This window comes from Apteryx mantelli, chromosome 12 (assembly GCF_036417845.1).
Source record: "Apteryx mantelli isolate bAptMan1 chromosome 12, bAptMan1.hap1, whole genome shotgun sequence".
Classification (NCBI taxonomy): domain Eukaryota; kingdom Metazoa; phylum Chordata; class Aves; order Apterygiformes; family Apterygidae; genus Apteryx; species Apteryx mantelli.
In genome coordinates, this window is record NC_089989.1 from 24,022,193 (window position 1) to 24,037,420 (window position 15,228).

The 15,228-nt window shown below is 43.1% G+C and overlaps 1 protein-coding gene across 1 annotated transcript in view; it reads right to left on the bottom strand.

Annotated features, from left to right (window-relative positions):
* Positions 1-14,428, bottom strand: part of PDZRN3 (PDZ domain containing ring finger 3) — a 158,890-nt gene extending 144,462 nt beyond the window's left edge. The window contains exons 1-3 of the mRNA XM_067303505.1: positions 13,443-14,428; positions 7,118-7,204; positions 5,836-5,943 (exon numbers count right to left, since the gene is read on the bottom strand). Of these exons, the coding sequence (XP_067159606.1) occupies positions 5,836-5,943; positions 7,118-7,204; positions 13,443-14,153 (906 nt within the window). The 5' untranslated portion in view covers positions 14,154-14,428. The remainder of the gene's footprint in view (positions 1-5,835; positions 5,944-7,117; positions 7,205-13,442) is intronic.
* Positions 14,429-15,228: the final 800 nt, after the last annotated feature.

The following is a 15,228-nucleotide window of genomic DNA, read 5'->3' on the forward strand; positions in this document are numbered from 1 at the left end:
AGCTTCCACAGATTCAAAATGCCAGTATCGGAGTCAACATGCTGTGGACTTTTATTAGGAAAGAGAAAGAATACAATGTTGCAGATATTTAAGGCAAACTCATGTAAGACTGTTTCAAAAGTTACAGTATAAAATACCCTTATAACTTGAGCACTGCAGTCCACTTTACCTAAATACAGAGACAGAAGATCCATAATACTGCAAACCTGCAGAACAGCATTGTTTTGTTTGTCTGCAATACTTTTATTTTTCTTCCATCCAACTGACTTTCTTTTTTGTTCAAGTAAAGGACAATAGTGCAGTATTTAACATATAAGATTGTTATACCTTTTGGTTCATTCCCTTTTTGCTGCCTGCCGGGGCTGAGCCTGGCTCCCTTCCTTGCTTCCCCACCTCCATGCCACAGCTTAGACTGGTAGGGAATCAAGGAACTAAATTTTGAGGTGTGTGTGGGGGGGAATTCAGTGATAACCGAGGCCTTCTGTTTTCATTTACATTTTCCTCTTAAAACTATTATTATTCCCTTTGAAGACTGACCAAGCTGTAGTATCCATGTTTTAGAACAGATATGATGTCGCTTTATAAGGTATCTTAACAGATATGGACAGAAGGTTTGGAAAGTTTTATAGGAATGTACTCTCCAAAAATATCTGGATTTTCGGCAGTTGTACTCATTGCCCCTTCGTGTTCAATCTCCACAAATATCTAATATGCTTGTGTGTCCTGGCAGGAACTTGAGCAGTCAATTTTAAGTGACTGTCTGAAAACCTTTTCTTCCAGAAAATTAATTCCTAAGCGTATGTATCTGCACAGTAAATCTTGCTTGCAGAGCAGAACTCTTCTGTTCATGACAGTGAAAAAATTCTGTTTAGCCTATATACCTATCAGAGTTCAGCAGTGCTTACTTGCAGTAAGCTTCTTGCAAGCCTATAGGCTTAGGTTTATCATATTAAGATTGAAGTAGTTTTAAAAACTGCCCACTGGCAAAGTATAAATTGAAGGCCGTGTTCAGTTAATAACTTTACTGATCATTTGTGGAACTCTGGTGTGAGTGGAGTGAGGGCACGTGAGTTGCCTGTAACTGGTGGTAAGTGGACTACAGCAGGCAGCGCATGGACGAGCGCGTTCTGACAACCGACCTGACCGGCGATACACTGCGCCCTTTCAGTCTAGGGCTCAGTCTGCTGGTAAAACTAGACCCCATCGCATACCAGTAGACCAGGCAAAGTGTTTCTTCATTCATTCAGTTTTAAACCAGTCCTTGCCTCAGCAGCAGACCTCTCTGAGCGTGTACACTTCAGTGACAGCGTACGCCATGCTCTGGGAAGCAGTCCTTTCATGGATCGCTCTGTCCCCGAGTAGCTGATGCGTTTACTCCACGCTAATCTGACTTTTCAGAGACTACATTGTTAACACAGATACCAGGTTGTGTCTGCTCTGCAAACCACCTCCTCTGAGCAAAGAGTGGCTCTGCTAAAGCAGCACACGTCCTGCAGGGCAGAGACCCCACAGCAAATTGTAAGTTCTGTTTTTAAGCATACAGTACAAGATTTGCTAAAAAGTTTCACTGTTCTTGTGTGTAACCTATGAAGAAATCCATGTAATGGAAAAGCAGCCTATAATTGGTAGCAAATGAGTGGGCTTTGGGGAAAATCAATCAAATGCACTAAGATGTTCTCAGCTCCTAAACTAATGATCCTTCCTGTGAGCAGCATGATACACTGGGCAAGTCCCAGGTGGTGTAAATCCTCACGTTTCAGTGAAGCCAGTGGAGCTAGGACAGTTTATGCTACTTCAACAGTACCCTGATTGTGCCTTAAATTTTTTAAGGCGGCAAACAGTCAGCATTTCAAAAGTCTCCCTCTTTCTAAACAGTACTGTAGCTAAGTAAACAAGTTTTCTAGTTAGTTAGAAGAGAATGTCATATTTAATTTATAATCTTTCAGAACTGATGTGCTTGAAAGCTTAAAAAAAAAAAAAACTCTGAAATTAATTTTGTCCTAAGAAATGCCAGGCTGCTGAGTAAAGGATGCATTCTTGGCTGGGACTTGACTTGAAGCAAATTCTGCTAAGAGAGGAAATCAGCACCATTTTTCTACCCTGACAAAATGAAGGCTACGAGAATAGTAATTCCTCTGCATAAAAATCAAGAGTTTCAGCATGTATTTAACATGACAATTTGCTATGGAACATCTTAACAGTAATACAGTAGATCACTAGTACTGCACTAAATCAGCTGGTTTTCTTACATGTGTAAGTCACAGCAGTACATGAAAAACCTCTAGTCAAATCAAAGAAAATCTCATTCATATTATTAATTCCTCACTTCTAAAATAATTTTGAAAGATCTGGAAACAGATATAGATAAGAAGCACTGCTTTCCATAGAGTAGCTACGAACAGACCAGGGTCCAAGCCTTTAACCCTGATCTGACAAGAACTTCTGGGAGTTATTTCCCTGTACACCTCAGACTACTCATTTGAAAATACAGATAATATTATAAAAGGATAATATGAAATTAGTAATCAGTTAACAGCTATAACAATCTGCATAGTCTTATGTAAGCACTAAATATCATTACTATTCAACAGATTCTGTAAAATAAAATAACAAGAGAAAAGGATGTATCTTTGTATTTCTGTTATGTGCCAGTTCGAAGACAGAGAGTAGCACAGAACATGCAACATTCATTTTGATGATATATGTCATTTAGTAGTAGAAACATGCACTTCTTAATGGCATTGCTTATGGCAGTGATATGCAAGGGAAAAAAAGTGCGTTTACTGAAAATACAAGACAATTCTTAAACCTGACTTACTTTTCTGCATTTAACCTTTTCAAAGCTGTAAAGCAGGAAATCCAGTCCCAAATTAGAGAAGGAAAATATGCTTTAAAATGATCTCAGACATAATTCAAAGTTTATATCAGTTTGCCAGGGGACAGAATTTGCAAACAAATACCAATATAACAATACATTTGCTATCAGAGAAATAAACAGTGCTATATATGTTTATACATTTTACACTAATTCCTGCTCAGTAATTAGAAGTGTTTTGACAGTTCTGAAAATGAGAAATGACACTTTTATTTTACATGTGTTCCAGAATGTGTCTACCAGAAGACCCATAGTAAAGGAACATTTTCCAAAAAGTAATCAAATAATTTATGTTTTTATTGTAAGTTCACTGTGATGGTCACTGGAATTAATTTTGGAAATGCTATGCTCAGTGGCTTATATTGGAAAGAGTTCTTTACAAAAGATTCAGTTTAAAATCATGCTGGTGATGCATAAACTCATAGCATTAAATGAATATAACAAAATAAACATCCAGTGTACTCAGTTCTAGATAGTTAAGTTACCATCTTTCCCTCGTGCTAAGATGCTCTATTCTCTATGCTACGTTCCGTCGAAGTCCTGCTGCTGTGTCCGGCCAGTTGCAGCTATCTCAGTGACTGATTTTTCAGCTGAATTGCCAGACTAAAATTTGGGCAGTGGGAAGGTTACAAAAAAATTTACCTCTAGAAGGGCACCATCGTTGTACCTTACCTAATTTTCATCTAGACCATTTACAGGATATTTAGATTATATAAGATATTGGGATTTAGTGTGATATTAAGATGTCTTGATGCAGGTAACCTCTGTTTCCTCACATAAACTAGGGTTAAATATGCTGCACTAAATATAAATTGCACAGAATACAGCATGAAGCAGTTGTTTCCAGGAGCTGATGTCCGTGTGTTTCAAGGGCTTTGCATCAGACCATCTCCAGTCTAGTTCTGTGAATGCCAGGCAGCGGCCGGGGTGCATGAAATGAGTGTTTCACCTGAAGGGAACACAGTTAGCACACGCAGGCCGCTCCACGTGCGAATCGAAACGCATCAGCTGGCGACCACGGACAAATTTGCTTCAAAAGGACAGTCCTAATCCAAACTCAAATGCTAATGTGGATGCACCCAAAGGCAACAATTTTGAAACAATGCGCTAAACTTTCACCAGCATTTTGTCTATATTTAAAGGTGAGAAAAGTGAATATGAAAATGAATTTGCGGTCAGCACAAAAAGAGTTGTCAACACCCTGCACCCTGGTTGTTATGGTGTGTTATAAATATAAGAAATTGCCCTCCGGCCTTTATTTTAGGGTTTTCTCTTATCCACCAATACAACCTGGAATTGTGGGAAAGACCCCACACGAATGGATGTGTTTAGCCTGATGCCGTGCTGCTCACATGGGCTTTAAAAAGAGGAGAGATACAGACCAGAAGTATGGCACAAAATCTCACCCTGCCTCTCTTTCTCTATGCTCTTCCTAGGTCCTTAGTGTATGCACAGCGCGGTGGTAGGCAGTTGCTTAGCCTAGCCAGGGCCAAATGCCAAACTCGTGGAGAAAGGGGACAGAGAAGGGCAGTGCGGAGAGAAGCCCCTTGGAGGCAAGCTGCTCCCCCGTGCTGCGAGCAAGGCAGGGTTTGAGAGGAAAAATGCTGTATCACTGTAATTGCAGACTGAATGACGGCACTAACACTCAAGAACTGAATTAAGTTTGTATAGAGACACTAGGACATTTCCTAACTTTGGGGTATTTCATTTTCAAAAGTTTTTTTTTCATATAGTAGTTTTGTTTGTGTGGCTCTATACTACTCAGAAATGGATGACAGCTTTTCAAATACGCTTTTCTTTTATAGGAAAATTTTCAGTTCAAACAAAAATTGCACAGTTCTCACAAAACCGTCCACACATTTTCACAAGCATGCTACATCATATATAGAGTTTAAGAAATTCTAGATCATTTCAAAGCTCACCTTCTTATCTTTTTATAGTACTGCTACTGTGGCTTGATTCTTTTTCATATGAAGAAACTTAATTAATATTTTATATCCTTTCTAAATTGTGAATACCGTTTATCATAACAGTACAGAAAATACCAAATACACGTCCCCTGCCAACAGAAAATCCTTAACAGCTGTTTATTGCTCATTTGCAAAACATAAGAGCAATGGAATTCCATTACTTAGAGAAACTGGCAGTTCCATGATATCCTTGGCAACAAACACTGCACTTATTTTTTTGAACAATAGACTCAAAGTTTCTCCAGTCTACAAAAATAAAAGACAGCAAAGAATACTTTTTCTTAACTGTAAAATGCTAAACAATGGGAACTGACTCCCAATCAGCTGCATTTTGTTTCATGAAAACTAACCTAACTTCTCTCAAAAAAAAAAAAAAAAAAAAAAAATTGCTCACTGCAGCTTATGAAAAACATCTCAAGCAACCATCTCTTTCACAGGAAGGACTTTTTATTGAGGTCAAGACTTTGGCAAAATGAGAAGAAATTCAGACCGGAGTCTGAATAACATGAGGAATTACAAACAACATTAAAGGAGTTACTTAGACAGGTTTATAATAAACCATACAAAAATTACATAGCAGAATTTTTTCTAACTGTTCAAAACATTTTTTTATCCTTGGTCTTAGAAACCAAGATAAATAAAATCATGGTTTACACTACAGATATTTCACATATGGTTTTAACTAAATAACTTACGAGTTTCCAATAGCTTTAAAAAGAAATAACTATAGCATACCAGATAGATGCTAGCTCCTCAAAGTCAGGACATGCACATACCATCCATAATCTGGTTTCTATATTTAGGTAAGAACTATACCTAAAGCCAGAAAGGTCAGCACTGAATCAAGTCAGGCATATTTTAACAGACATGTCTTCTAGACAGTGTTTACCGTGGTACGTTTCTCCTAAACCCACACTAAACATCGTGCCATTTGAAGACTTCACATGGAACTCACACTATTAAAAGAGACTGGATAGTGTATTCACATACCTCAATAATCCTGTCATGAATTTGTAGCCCTCCTTCCTTAGCAGCAGGCCCAGTGTCAACTATTTTCGATACAAAAATTCCTTCACTAGACAAACCATCCTGATTGTCCTTTAAGGATGAAAAGAAAAATGTGTTATTGTATCTTGAACTATAATTTGCCCTAAGCTAAATCTTGTCCATGTCACAACAGTGCATGTAATTTGAAAGAAATATTCCTAGTGATGTCTTAATGTTGCTGGTTTCTATGGGATTACTATGTGCTCATGGGAGCACTGGACACTCCCATTTAAAAAGTTATACAGCCATGAATGGACTTTAATTAGCTATATTATTTGAAAGTAATCATTTTTCCCTGACTTAGGCAAGCTCAGTAGTAATTGTCATTATAACTATTCTTAATGTAAAATTCAGTGAGATGGCAGCCTGCTTGCATATCAAACATAAGACAACAATACATTTTTATTTTTAGTTGCACAGCTCTTCCTCTAGATGTTTAAAAATAAAACTGTGGCAAACAACTTATAGCTAACAAGGTATCTTCATATTCATGCCTATTGTCTAATCAGCTTCCATCAGTGCAGAACGATGCCTCAGAAGCGTAATTGAAAAACTGGTTAATTATAAGGAAAGTATAACCTTCAAGTTAATTTACTAGGAATAAATCATAATTAATGTCACATCTCTGAGAGCCCAAAAACTAGTTCTGAATACTTTCTAAATTACTAGGACAAGTTAAAATCTACTCCTTGATCTAATTAAAGTCATATGCAACAGCACCAGCCAACAAGCATCAAGAAAAAATACATTAGTAAGTGTATGGTGCAGGAAACATCTGCTGAAATCATAGAATTCAAAAGTATATATTTTTTAAAGTTACGTCCCTTCACCTGAAGAGAGGGCTGCTTAACCTCTGGTGGAAAGAAGAGTAAGTGACATTTTCTTAATGAACTGTAAAGGGCCTGAAGCTGTGGGCTCTGAGCTCATACAACATCTTCAAAGCAGTATGGTTTAAGAAACAGGTACCAAGGGTTTTACCATTTTGGAAGTGACACTGCACCTATGTAACATTAGTTTTCTAGCTGTGATCATGTGTGAGAATAAATATGTTGAGAGAGAAAAGACGGTATAGTTAATAGACATCCAATATAAAACTGAATATAAGATGTGCTCTGCAAGAATCCCAGCAGAACCAAGTACTTGTCAGCAGCATTTTTCCTCTAAGTGTTGACCTACATGCTTTTCCCAACTGGAAAGGGCAAACATATTTTAACAATTAACATACCATGCATGGTCGGCCACCAATAATATTAAATCCAAGAGAGCCAGAGTCACGATGAAGGACAAGAGTCAGTGCTTTAGTTTCTTCACCCTACAAAAAACAGATAAAAGTATTCAAAACATTTGTGTATTGTTAAGTGATAAGTGAGGATGTATAATACTTCTATCCAGGTTTGATGGGTTTGTTTGTTGGTGTTTTTTCGTGAAGCTTAGAGAAAAATGTTTAGAACAAATTTTCACAAACGCTCGGACCTCAGCAGCTCCAGTCTGTCACATCCCAGCTGCCCTGTTGTTCTCAGCAGTGCTTCTCTCACAAATCCAGCCTTTAAGATTTATGCATATTTTTATTGAGATCTACAGTGACATATTTAACAGCAACAGAAGATATTTATATGTAATATGGTTCCTGCCATATTACCTAGTCATATGTGATGTGTTATGTAAAATACTCCATCTTTCCAATAGTCAAATTCTTGACTTTTTCAATGCTCGAGGGTGACTGATTCTTAGGACTGCATTTTTATGTTACTTCTCTCTATTGCAAGCTACGTTATATTGTTTTAGGCAGTATCGAACATGAAGTGTTATACAACAGCAATTGTCTTGTGAGTTTTAGAAACTAGCATTGAACAAAATTGCTATGTTTTTTGCAGAAGGCCTAGGATGCTAACTGCTATTCAGAGTGCCTGTTGTAAAGCAATTCTAAACAATTTTGTTCTTCAGAATCTTAACTCTAGCAAAAACTCTCTGATTAGACAAAAAATGTACAACAGAGAAAGACAAGAAAGACGTCTTCTAATATTTGAGGCACTGTGCAAACATGATCTCTTATCCTGTCCTCTTACTCAGGCTTGTTCCTAAGTACAGATATGGTATGAGTTTATATAAAAATGTCCTTTGTGACACCGTGATGGTACTTAATTGTCTTTAATATTGCATGTACTTAACTTTGTCTCAATGTAAATTAATAGAACTAAATCCTCAAAATATACTAAGTGGCTGTTATTAATACTACAACACTACAAAAAGGCATTTGAGTGACAAATCTTTTTAGAATTAAGAATAATAGGATAGTCAGAACTGTGTTGTACATCTGCAGATATATATGAACATGGCTATCTCCAAGATCTTTTTTTTGTTTTTTTTATCCAAAGGGTGAAAAAGTTATGAACACAAAAAAATTAGAGGAAGTTATCTTACAAGTCTGGTTTTCATAACCAATTAATGACAAAAATTACAACAGTTACATTGTAATTTGATGCAGATGTTTTTAGTTTGTCCATTTTTCTTCTAACATGTCAATTTGAAGTTGTCAATCAAATATTAATGTCTTTTAAACTTGTAAAAAATGTCAAAATAATCCTATATTACTTAATTACTCTTACAGATTCAGGGGTGATAACAGAGCCAAATTCCCTGCCAGTGTAAACTGGAAGAACTCCACGGACCACGTGCTCCAACAACATACTCCACCTGAAAACGGGGTTTATAATTTTCTTGTCAGTTTGTGATCATTATCTTTCCTGCAGGTCCCCTAATTAGTAGGCTAGGACCTGATACAGAAAGACATGAGCCAGCTCCCACTGGTTTTATTTGAACTTGCCTATGCTCAGCATCAGTAAGAGTCAGGTGCCCAGAGGAGGACTGGAAAACTAAGTAAAAGCTATTTCCCCGCAAGTCTTCAAACCCACACCTCAGACAGTATTTCAGGGAGCAGATTTCCGGCCCTGCGAGACCACTTTCACAGGCTGATAATTCAGCATTTGAAAGACAAGCATGTGCTTCTGTCACTGCTTACTTCCCCCGTTATGCCTTTTTAAGATGGCAAATAATTAGAACAATCAAGAATCAATTACTACATTGCTCTCAAGACACTTTTGGTAATTAAAGTTGAATGTTTTCACTAAAACCTCCTTATGCGGGTAAAAGTTTATGTGTTTATACCTAGCAGAACCAGTTTTAAAGTAGGTAGGTTTGAAAGACTCAAAAGTTGTGGAAAAAGAACCCTAATGCAGTGTTTTTTGTAAGTATTCCTGAAAAGTGTCCATGGGGGTTTTAAAGAAACTCTCAGTCAGTTCTGATGGATTTGTAGATTTTCTCCATCTTGTCTGTGGCAGCAGAGCAGTGTTACAGAGTACAACTCCAAATGATGTTGCAGAGTGATAATTCCACCATATGTGCTAAAATACCTAGGCACAAGGGAGGCAGCAGTGTGTCGCTTTAATACTTTACTTCTGCAGATTTACATCTCCATCTTAGCAATTTCTTAAACAGCCATCTTTGCCTCTTACGTAAGCCACAACGAAAATGATTCTTGCAGGGCTCTGCCTTTCTTTTCTCCGCTTACGTGTCTAACGTTCCAGTGAAACAGTCATCAAACAGTGAGGTAACCCTGGAAATGCTGTGGCCTCCATCCAGCCCTGCCCCGTCATCTGGTTCTGCAGCAAACCTGATGGTTACTGGCATGCTGTATTCCCACAGCTGAATAAAACGCTTAAACATAATTCTTGAAATTACTGTACTTCCCAGCTGAGTAATGTGGAGCTAATAGACTGGCTTTTGCTTTATATTTTGGAAGACTCCAGTTTCTTTGGCAATACTGTGGCTAAGAAGGTCAGTCTTAGTTACAGGAAACACTTCAGCTCCTTATTTATTGACCAGAAGGCTGCCAGGACGAGCCCAACTCCTCTTGTTTGGGGGACAGTCGGAGAAAAAATATGATCTTGTTTTAAAGAACTTCATTTCGCTTTATAAAATGAAAATTTGGCTGTTATCACCCCCCATAGAGGCACCAAATCTGAGGTCCTAAATACCAGATCATCAACTGTTTTCCCTATCTTTCTGATGTTTACTGAAAATCTATCACTGCCTTTGGTAGTCAGTATAGCAAAAGGCCATAAGACTTTAAAATTCTTTATTTGCCTTTTAGAGACTGACACTTGTACAGTCTAAAATGTCATCCTCAAAGCTGACGTTGCCATGCATGGCTTTCAGACTGTTCTGCTATCTGTAGTGCCATGGGCTAGGTTTATAAATTGATTTTCATCCCCCCTTGCTCATTTCTTCCCAAAGGACTTTGATGGCTGGGTACCTAAAGGAATGACCAGAGCAGCTTATCAATAGGTGTGAACAGTGGTATGTGTCTGCAAGGATTAAGCATTGTTTGAATAGTATGAGGTTTTTCTTGTTTATTCAGACTTTCATGTTTCAGGATTGACATGTCTGATCAAGGAAAATACTAATTTTGAATACGACACAGTACCTTCCCTACCACTCCCTCCTCAAGCTTGCCACAATAAGCCTCACCTCTCCCCACCAAGGAATAAATAGTCATTCTCTGAATGCGCTTTCAAACTCATCTTTTGGAATAAGCACAAAGCAGACATCCAATAAATACATAGTAAAATGAAAATGTTCCCTCAGTGACAAAGAGAATGGGGAAGAACACACATGGAAAACACAGCTGAAGTCATTTACTGCACATAAGAGACTTAGAAAATTGTGAGATATTTACAGGTGAGACTGTGTGTGTGTATAAAATATATATATTTGCGTATGTCTTCCTTCAACATAGTTATGGCAGTGGTATAAAACTCACTTCAGAAATGGGAAGTCAACGCACAGAAAAGCTATACGATTCATCCAGTATCACAAAGAAAGTCTATGCTAAGGCAAAGCCAGACCTGGGTCTCCAAAGTTGCTGAATCTGTGCCCTAACCAAAAGACCATGAATCCCAGTCTTTGAACAGCTTTAGTGTTGCAAATGGCCTAATGTCCATCACCATCATATTTCCCCTTTAACTAAGCATTTAAACAGAACTGTGAGTGGACGTTTCTTCTGTTATGACTACAGGATATGTTATCTCATTTATTCTAGATTGGTTCTCCACCTGTAGTGACAAGCAGCCATCAGGCAAAGAAGTCAGAAGACCTTTTCTCTTAACCTACAGAGAACCCCGAACACCCTACAGTAAGTTTTGGAATCACCACATTTAACCTATGAACCCAGTTCATTAGTGCTAGGCCTATCTGTGCTTTAACATAGACTAAACAATTACAGCTTCTAACAAAATATTTGAAGTATGAATAATGTTTATATAAAATAATGATAGCAATGACACAGCATGCTTTGAATAAGCAGTTAATTCTGAAATTGAAATCAAACTGAAAAATCAGTTGTTCTGTATTATCATGCACATAATCCAGGTGTGCAGGGACCTAATCTTTAGCCAAGTACGTATGTCCTGCTGAGTGCTTATAATCTGCATCCTGTACTGCACAGTCCATGCTAGCATCTCTGAGAAAATAACCCCAGAGTAAAAACCTGGATACAAGCCACATTCTCAAATCGGTAAAGCATCCCCTGCACTAGGTGATTACCAAGAGTCTTTTAAAAAACTCTCTGGTGCACAAAGATGCGAGTTTCCTGATTGTACTTCTTTGGGAGCTGGGCAGACTAAAGCTGTTAGCATTGGAAAGCTGCCCAAAATGCTGTGAAAGACACGTAATTGATTGACCGCTAGACCACAAGTCTGCGGTGACATGACACCTCTCAGCTTTCTTCAGATTAGGCGCTGCTTCAGAAAACCGTATAACAGCCTTTTGTAACAAGGCTGAAAATGAACACAGTCATCTTGGCCAGCTGTATCCATAAATTTGATAAAAGGTATTGCTGGAAACTATGTACCATGGATATTTACAACTATCTGTAGTAGCACCTTTCATGCTAAAAGCAGTTCACATCATGTTACAGAGCTAAATAATGCAAAAGCAACATTATCAACACTAGCCAAAAAGAAATGAAGGAGGAGCAATATGAGAATAAAGGTGTGCTCTTTGGATCAGATCAGAGCTGAGGAGGTAGAGATACAGTGAGATTATTTCACGCAGCAAGACTGTAGGGAGGACTTTCCTATCAACAGCAACGTGCGAGGAGAGCCGAGGCAGCTCCATGCCAAGTAAGTTGTGGGAGCAGCAGGCTCTGCTCTACGCTGCTGTGAAGTAAAGGGAGCTGCAGGAAAAGGAGGAGACTGACCTGAATCTTGACATGAATGTGAAGTCTATGATTTAAGTGTTACTGAGTTTGTAACTTGCATCACTATCAAACAGTATTGCCAGAAGTTAAAACGGTACATTCAGTATTAAAATACTATTTCTGTTTTGAGTCAGAAAAACACAGTGGGATATTTTGCCCTGAAATTCTAAAAAGAAAAAAAAGAAGAGAGAGACATGGGAAAGAGAATTTAACATGAAGTTTTGTTTCCTTTCCACAGCTTTCTGAACTTCTGTATTACCAAAGGTATCAATACAGATGTTTGACAGTTCTGAATAGTTTAATATTGCTGCGTCTGTGGATGCGGTAGCACATTCCAGGTCATGGGGAAGACTTTGAATGTCTTCATTTAAAAGATAATTGGCTTCTAGTGCTTCCCTCACTGGGGAGCCTCATTCCAATTAAAATTTTGGGATTGTTGTTGCTCTGGCTTTTGATTCTGGTCATTTTATAAATAGCCTATTTCTGACTGGCTGAAATCAAGTTAAATTTTCTCCTCCTAAGTTGAACTTTTAAAGAATCCAGTGTAGTTGGCTCTGGAAAAATGTAAGTGCACAGTAGATGTCGTATATTTGGACCCTGATGTTACAAAAAAGATGGCTGAGCTAATGAAACGGATGGTGAGGTGTCCAAGTTGCATAACAGCTAGTCCTGAAGGCTGCGTTCCACAGGAAGCCATATTCTCGGGCAGCTCAAGTGAGCTAAGGGTCTGGAAAGCATCGGGTCACGACACCCTTCTGCAGGTCACTCTGCTTAGTGTCACTCCTGGGAGGCAACTTCTGGTGGCTTAATACCATTCCCAGTCCTGGAAGTTCCCGTTTTGTTGTCTAGAGGTTTCTTTAGGGAAGAGAACAGAGACCGGGCAGTTTGATCTGTGACCTGCCATATGGGATCCAGCTACCAGGGCGATGGTCGCATGAGAAAACACACGCACAGAAAGCAGTAAACCGTGGCAATTAAAGGCCGAACTCGAGTATTTGGAGCGGTCTGGGGGCCCGGGCGGGTTCCTCGGCGCAACCACCGCTCGCAGCCGCCCGGCGGGCGGGCAGAGCGCGCAGGGCCCCCCCGGGCCGCCCCAGCCGGGCCCCGCCGAGGGACCGCACGGGGGGTCGCCGCGGCTCGGGCGGGAGCTGCGCGGCGCTCGCCTCCCTCCTCCGCGGCAGGCTCCGTCCCCGAAACGTCGCCGCCCCGCTCCCCCCCCCCCCCGGAGCCGGGAAGCCCCCGGAGCGGCGCCCCGACCGCCGAGGCGAGGCGGGCCGGGCCGGGCCGCGCTTACCTTGCCGGGGGAGGCGGCGCGGGCGAGGGCGTCGAGGCGGGCGCTGTACTGCGTGAAGCGCTTCTGGTAGCGCAGCGCCGTCACCTGCAGCTCCAGCTGCGCCGCCGCCAGCCGCGACAGCAGCGACTGCTCCCGCTTGCCGGCGCGCAGCGCCTCCTTCTTCAGCGCCTTCTCCAGCGCCGCCGCCCGCGCCTGCAGCGCGGCGCCGTGGGCGCGCAGGGCGCGCAGGCAGCCGTGGCCGCCGGCGCGGCGCTCGCCGTGCGTGAGCACCAAGCCGCAGCCCTGCTCGCAGAGCCCGGCGGGCCGCGCCTCGCAGCGCTCCCGCATGTGCGCCTCCACGTCGCGCAGGTTGAGCACCTGGCGGCAGCCGCGGTTGCGGCACTTGGCCGGCGAGAAGTCGCAGGTCTCGGCGTGCTCGCCCAGGTGCTGCAGCGGCACCACCGCCTCGCAGCCCCGCGCGTGGTTGTCGCACTTGATGTCCAGCTTGAGGATGAGGCTCTTCAAGGGCAGGACGTGGTTGAGCTCCTTGGTGGAGATCCGCTGGCAGTTCACCGGGCAGCTGCCCTGCTGCACCACCCAGGGCAGGACGCAGCCGGCGCAGAACACATGGCCGCAAGGGGTGGTGAGCGGGTCCTCCAAAACTTTGTTGCACAGATTGCATTTGAAGTCGGGATCCACGTCCCCGCTGAAGCGATCCAGCTCGAATCCCATTCTTCTCCCGCTTTTCCCCAAAAAGCAACAAAAAAAGAAAAAGAAAACCCCAGCCGCAGTAACCAGAACGGGGGGCCGGGACGGGGGAAGTAAAAAAAAAGGAAGGCAGCAAGCGCTCGCCAGCTACCCCCGCCTCCCGAGACAAAGTTTCAGCGAAAAGCGCGAGCGGCGGCGAGCGCGGCAGCCGGCTGCAGCCGCTCGGTCCGCGCTCGTCATGGGGAGCGAGGCGGAGCGGGCGGCCGCAAGCTGCCCGCGCACGGCGCTGGCTGCCGGGGCCGCGGCGGCGGCGGCGGCGGCGACGGGCTCCTCCGCCCCCGGCGGCGGGCAGGGCGCAGAGCGGCGCCGCCCGCCCGGCCCCGGCCCCCCGGCCCCGCTCCCCCGCCCCGGGGCCGCCCACCGGGCACTGCCCCGGGTCCCCCCGGCTGTGGGGCGGCGGCGGCCGACAAGGGGGCTTTTGTTTCGGGGGCCGCGCGGGGCAGGGGAGGGCGGAGGAGGTCGGGGCCGGGGCCGCCTTTGCCCCCCTCCGCGTGCCGCGGCAGGTAAAGCGGAGCCGGGGGAAGGGGCGAGGGCGATTCCCCGGGGAGGGGGAGGGTGCTGTGAGGAAAAGGGCGGGATTTTGAACGGAGATGACGCTGGGCTGCGGGGAGCAAAAGCAGACCTCGAGGAAGGGGAGGTTTTGGGGGGAGGTGGGGGCCGGTGCCAGGAGGGAGCTGGCGGGGGCACGGCCGCGTCCGGGGACGGGGGGACGAGTGAGAGGTGGTGTCCGGCGGGGGGCCACGGGGGGGGGGAGCTGTGGAGAAGCCCAGAGGGGAGAGAGGGGCGGGAAGAGGCTGAGGGGAGGTGGACGGTTCTCGGGAAAGCGCAGGAAAAGGCGCAGAGGGGGCACGGAGGAGATGAGGGGCTGGAGGAGCGGGGGAGGCAGCGTGCGAGCAGGTGGGAGTCCGGCGGGTGAGAGCGGACCCGGGTAAGACAAGGCAAGGAGAGAAGAATGTAAACCTTAAAGTTAATGACAAGTGGGATGCAAAAGGCACAGCGTTAGAGCGTATTGTTTGGGCCCGTACAGAGCTCAGTGACT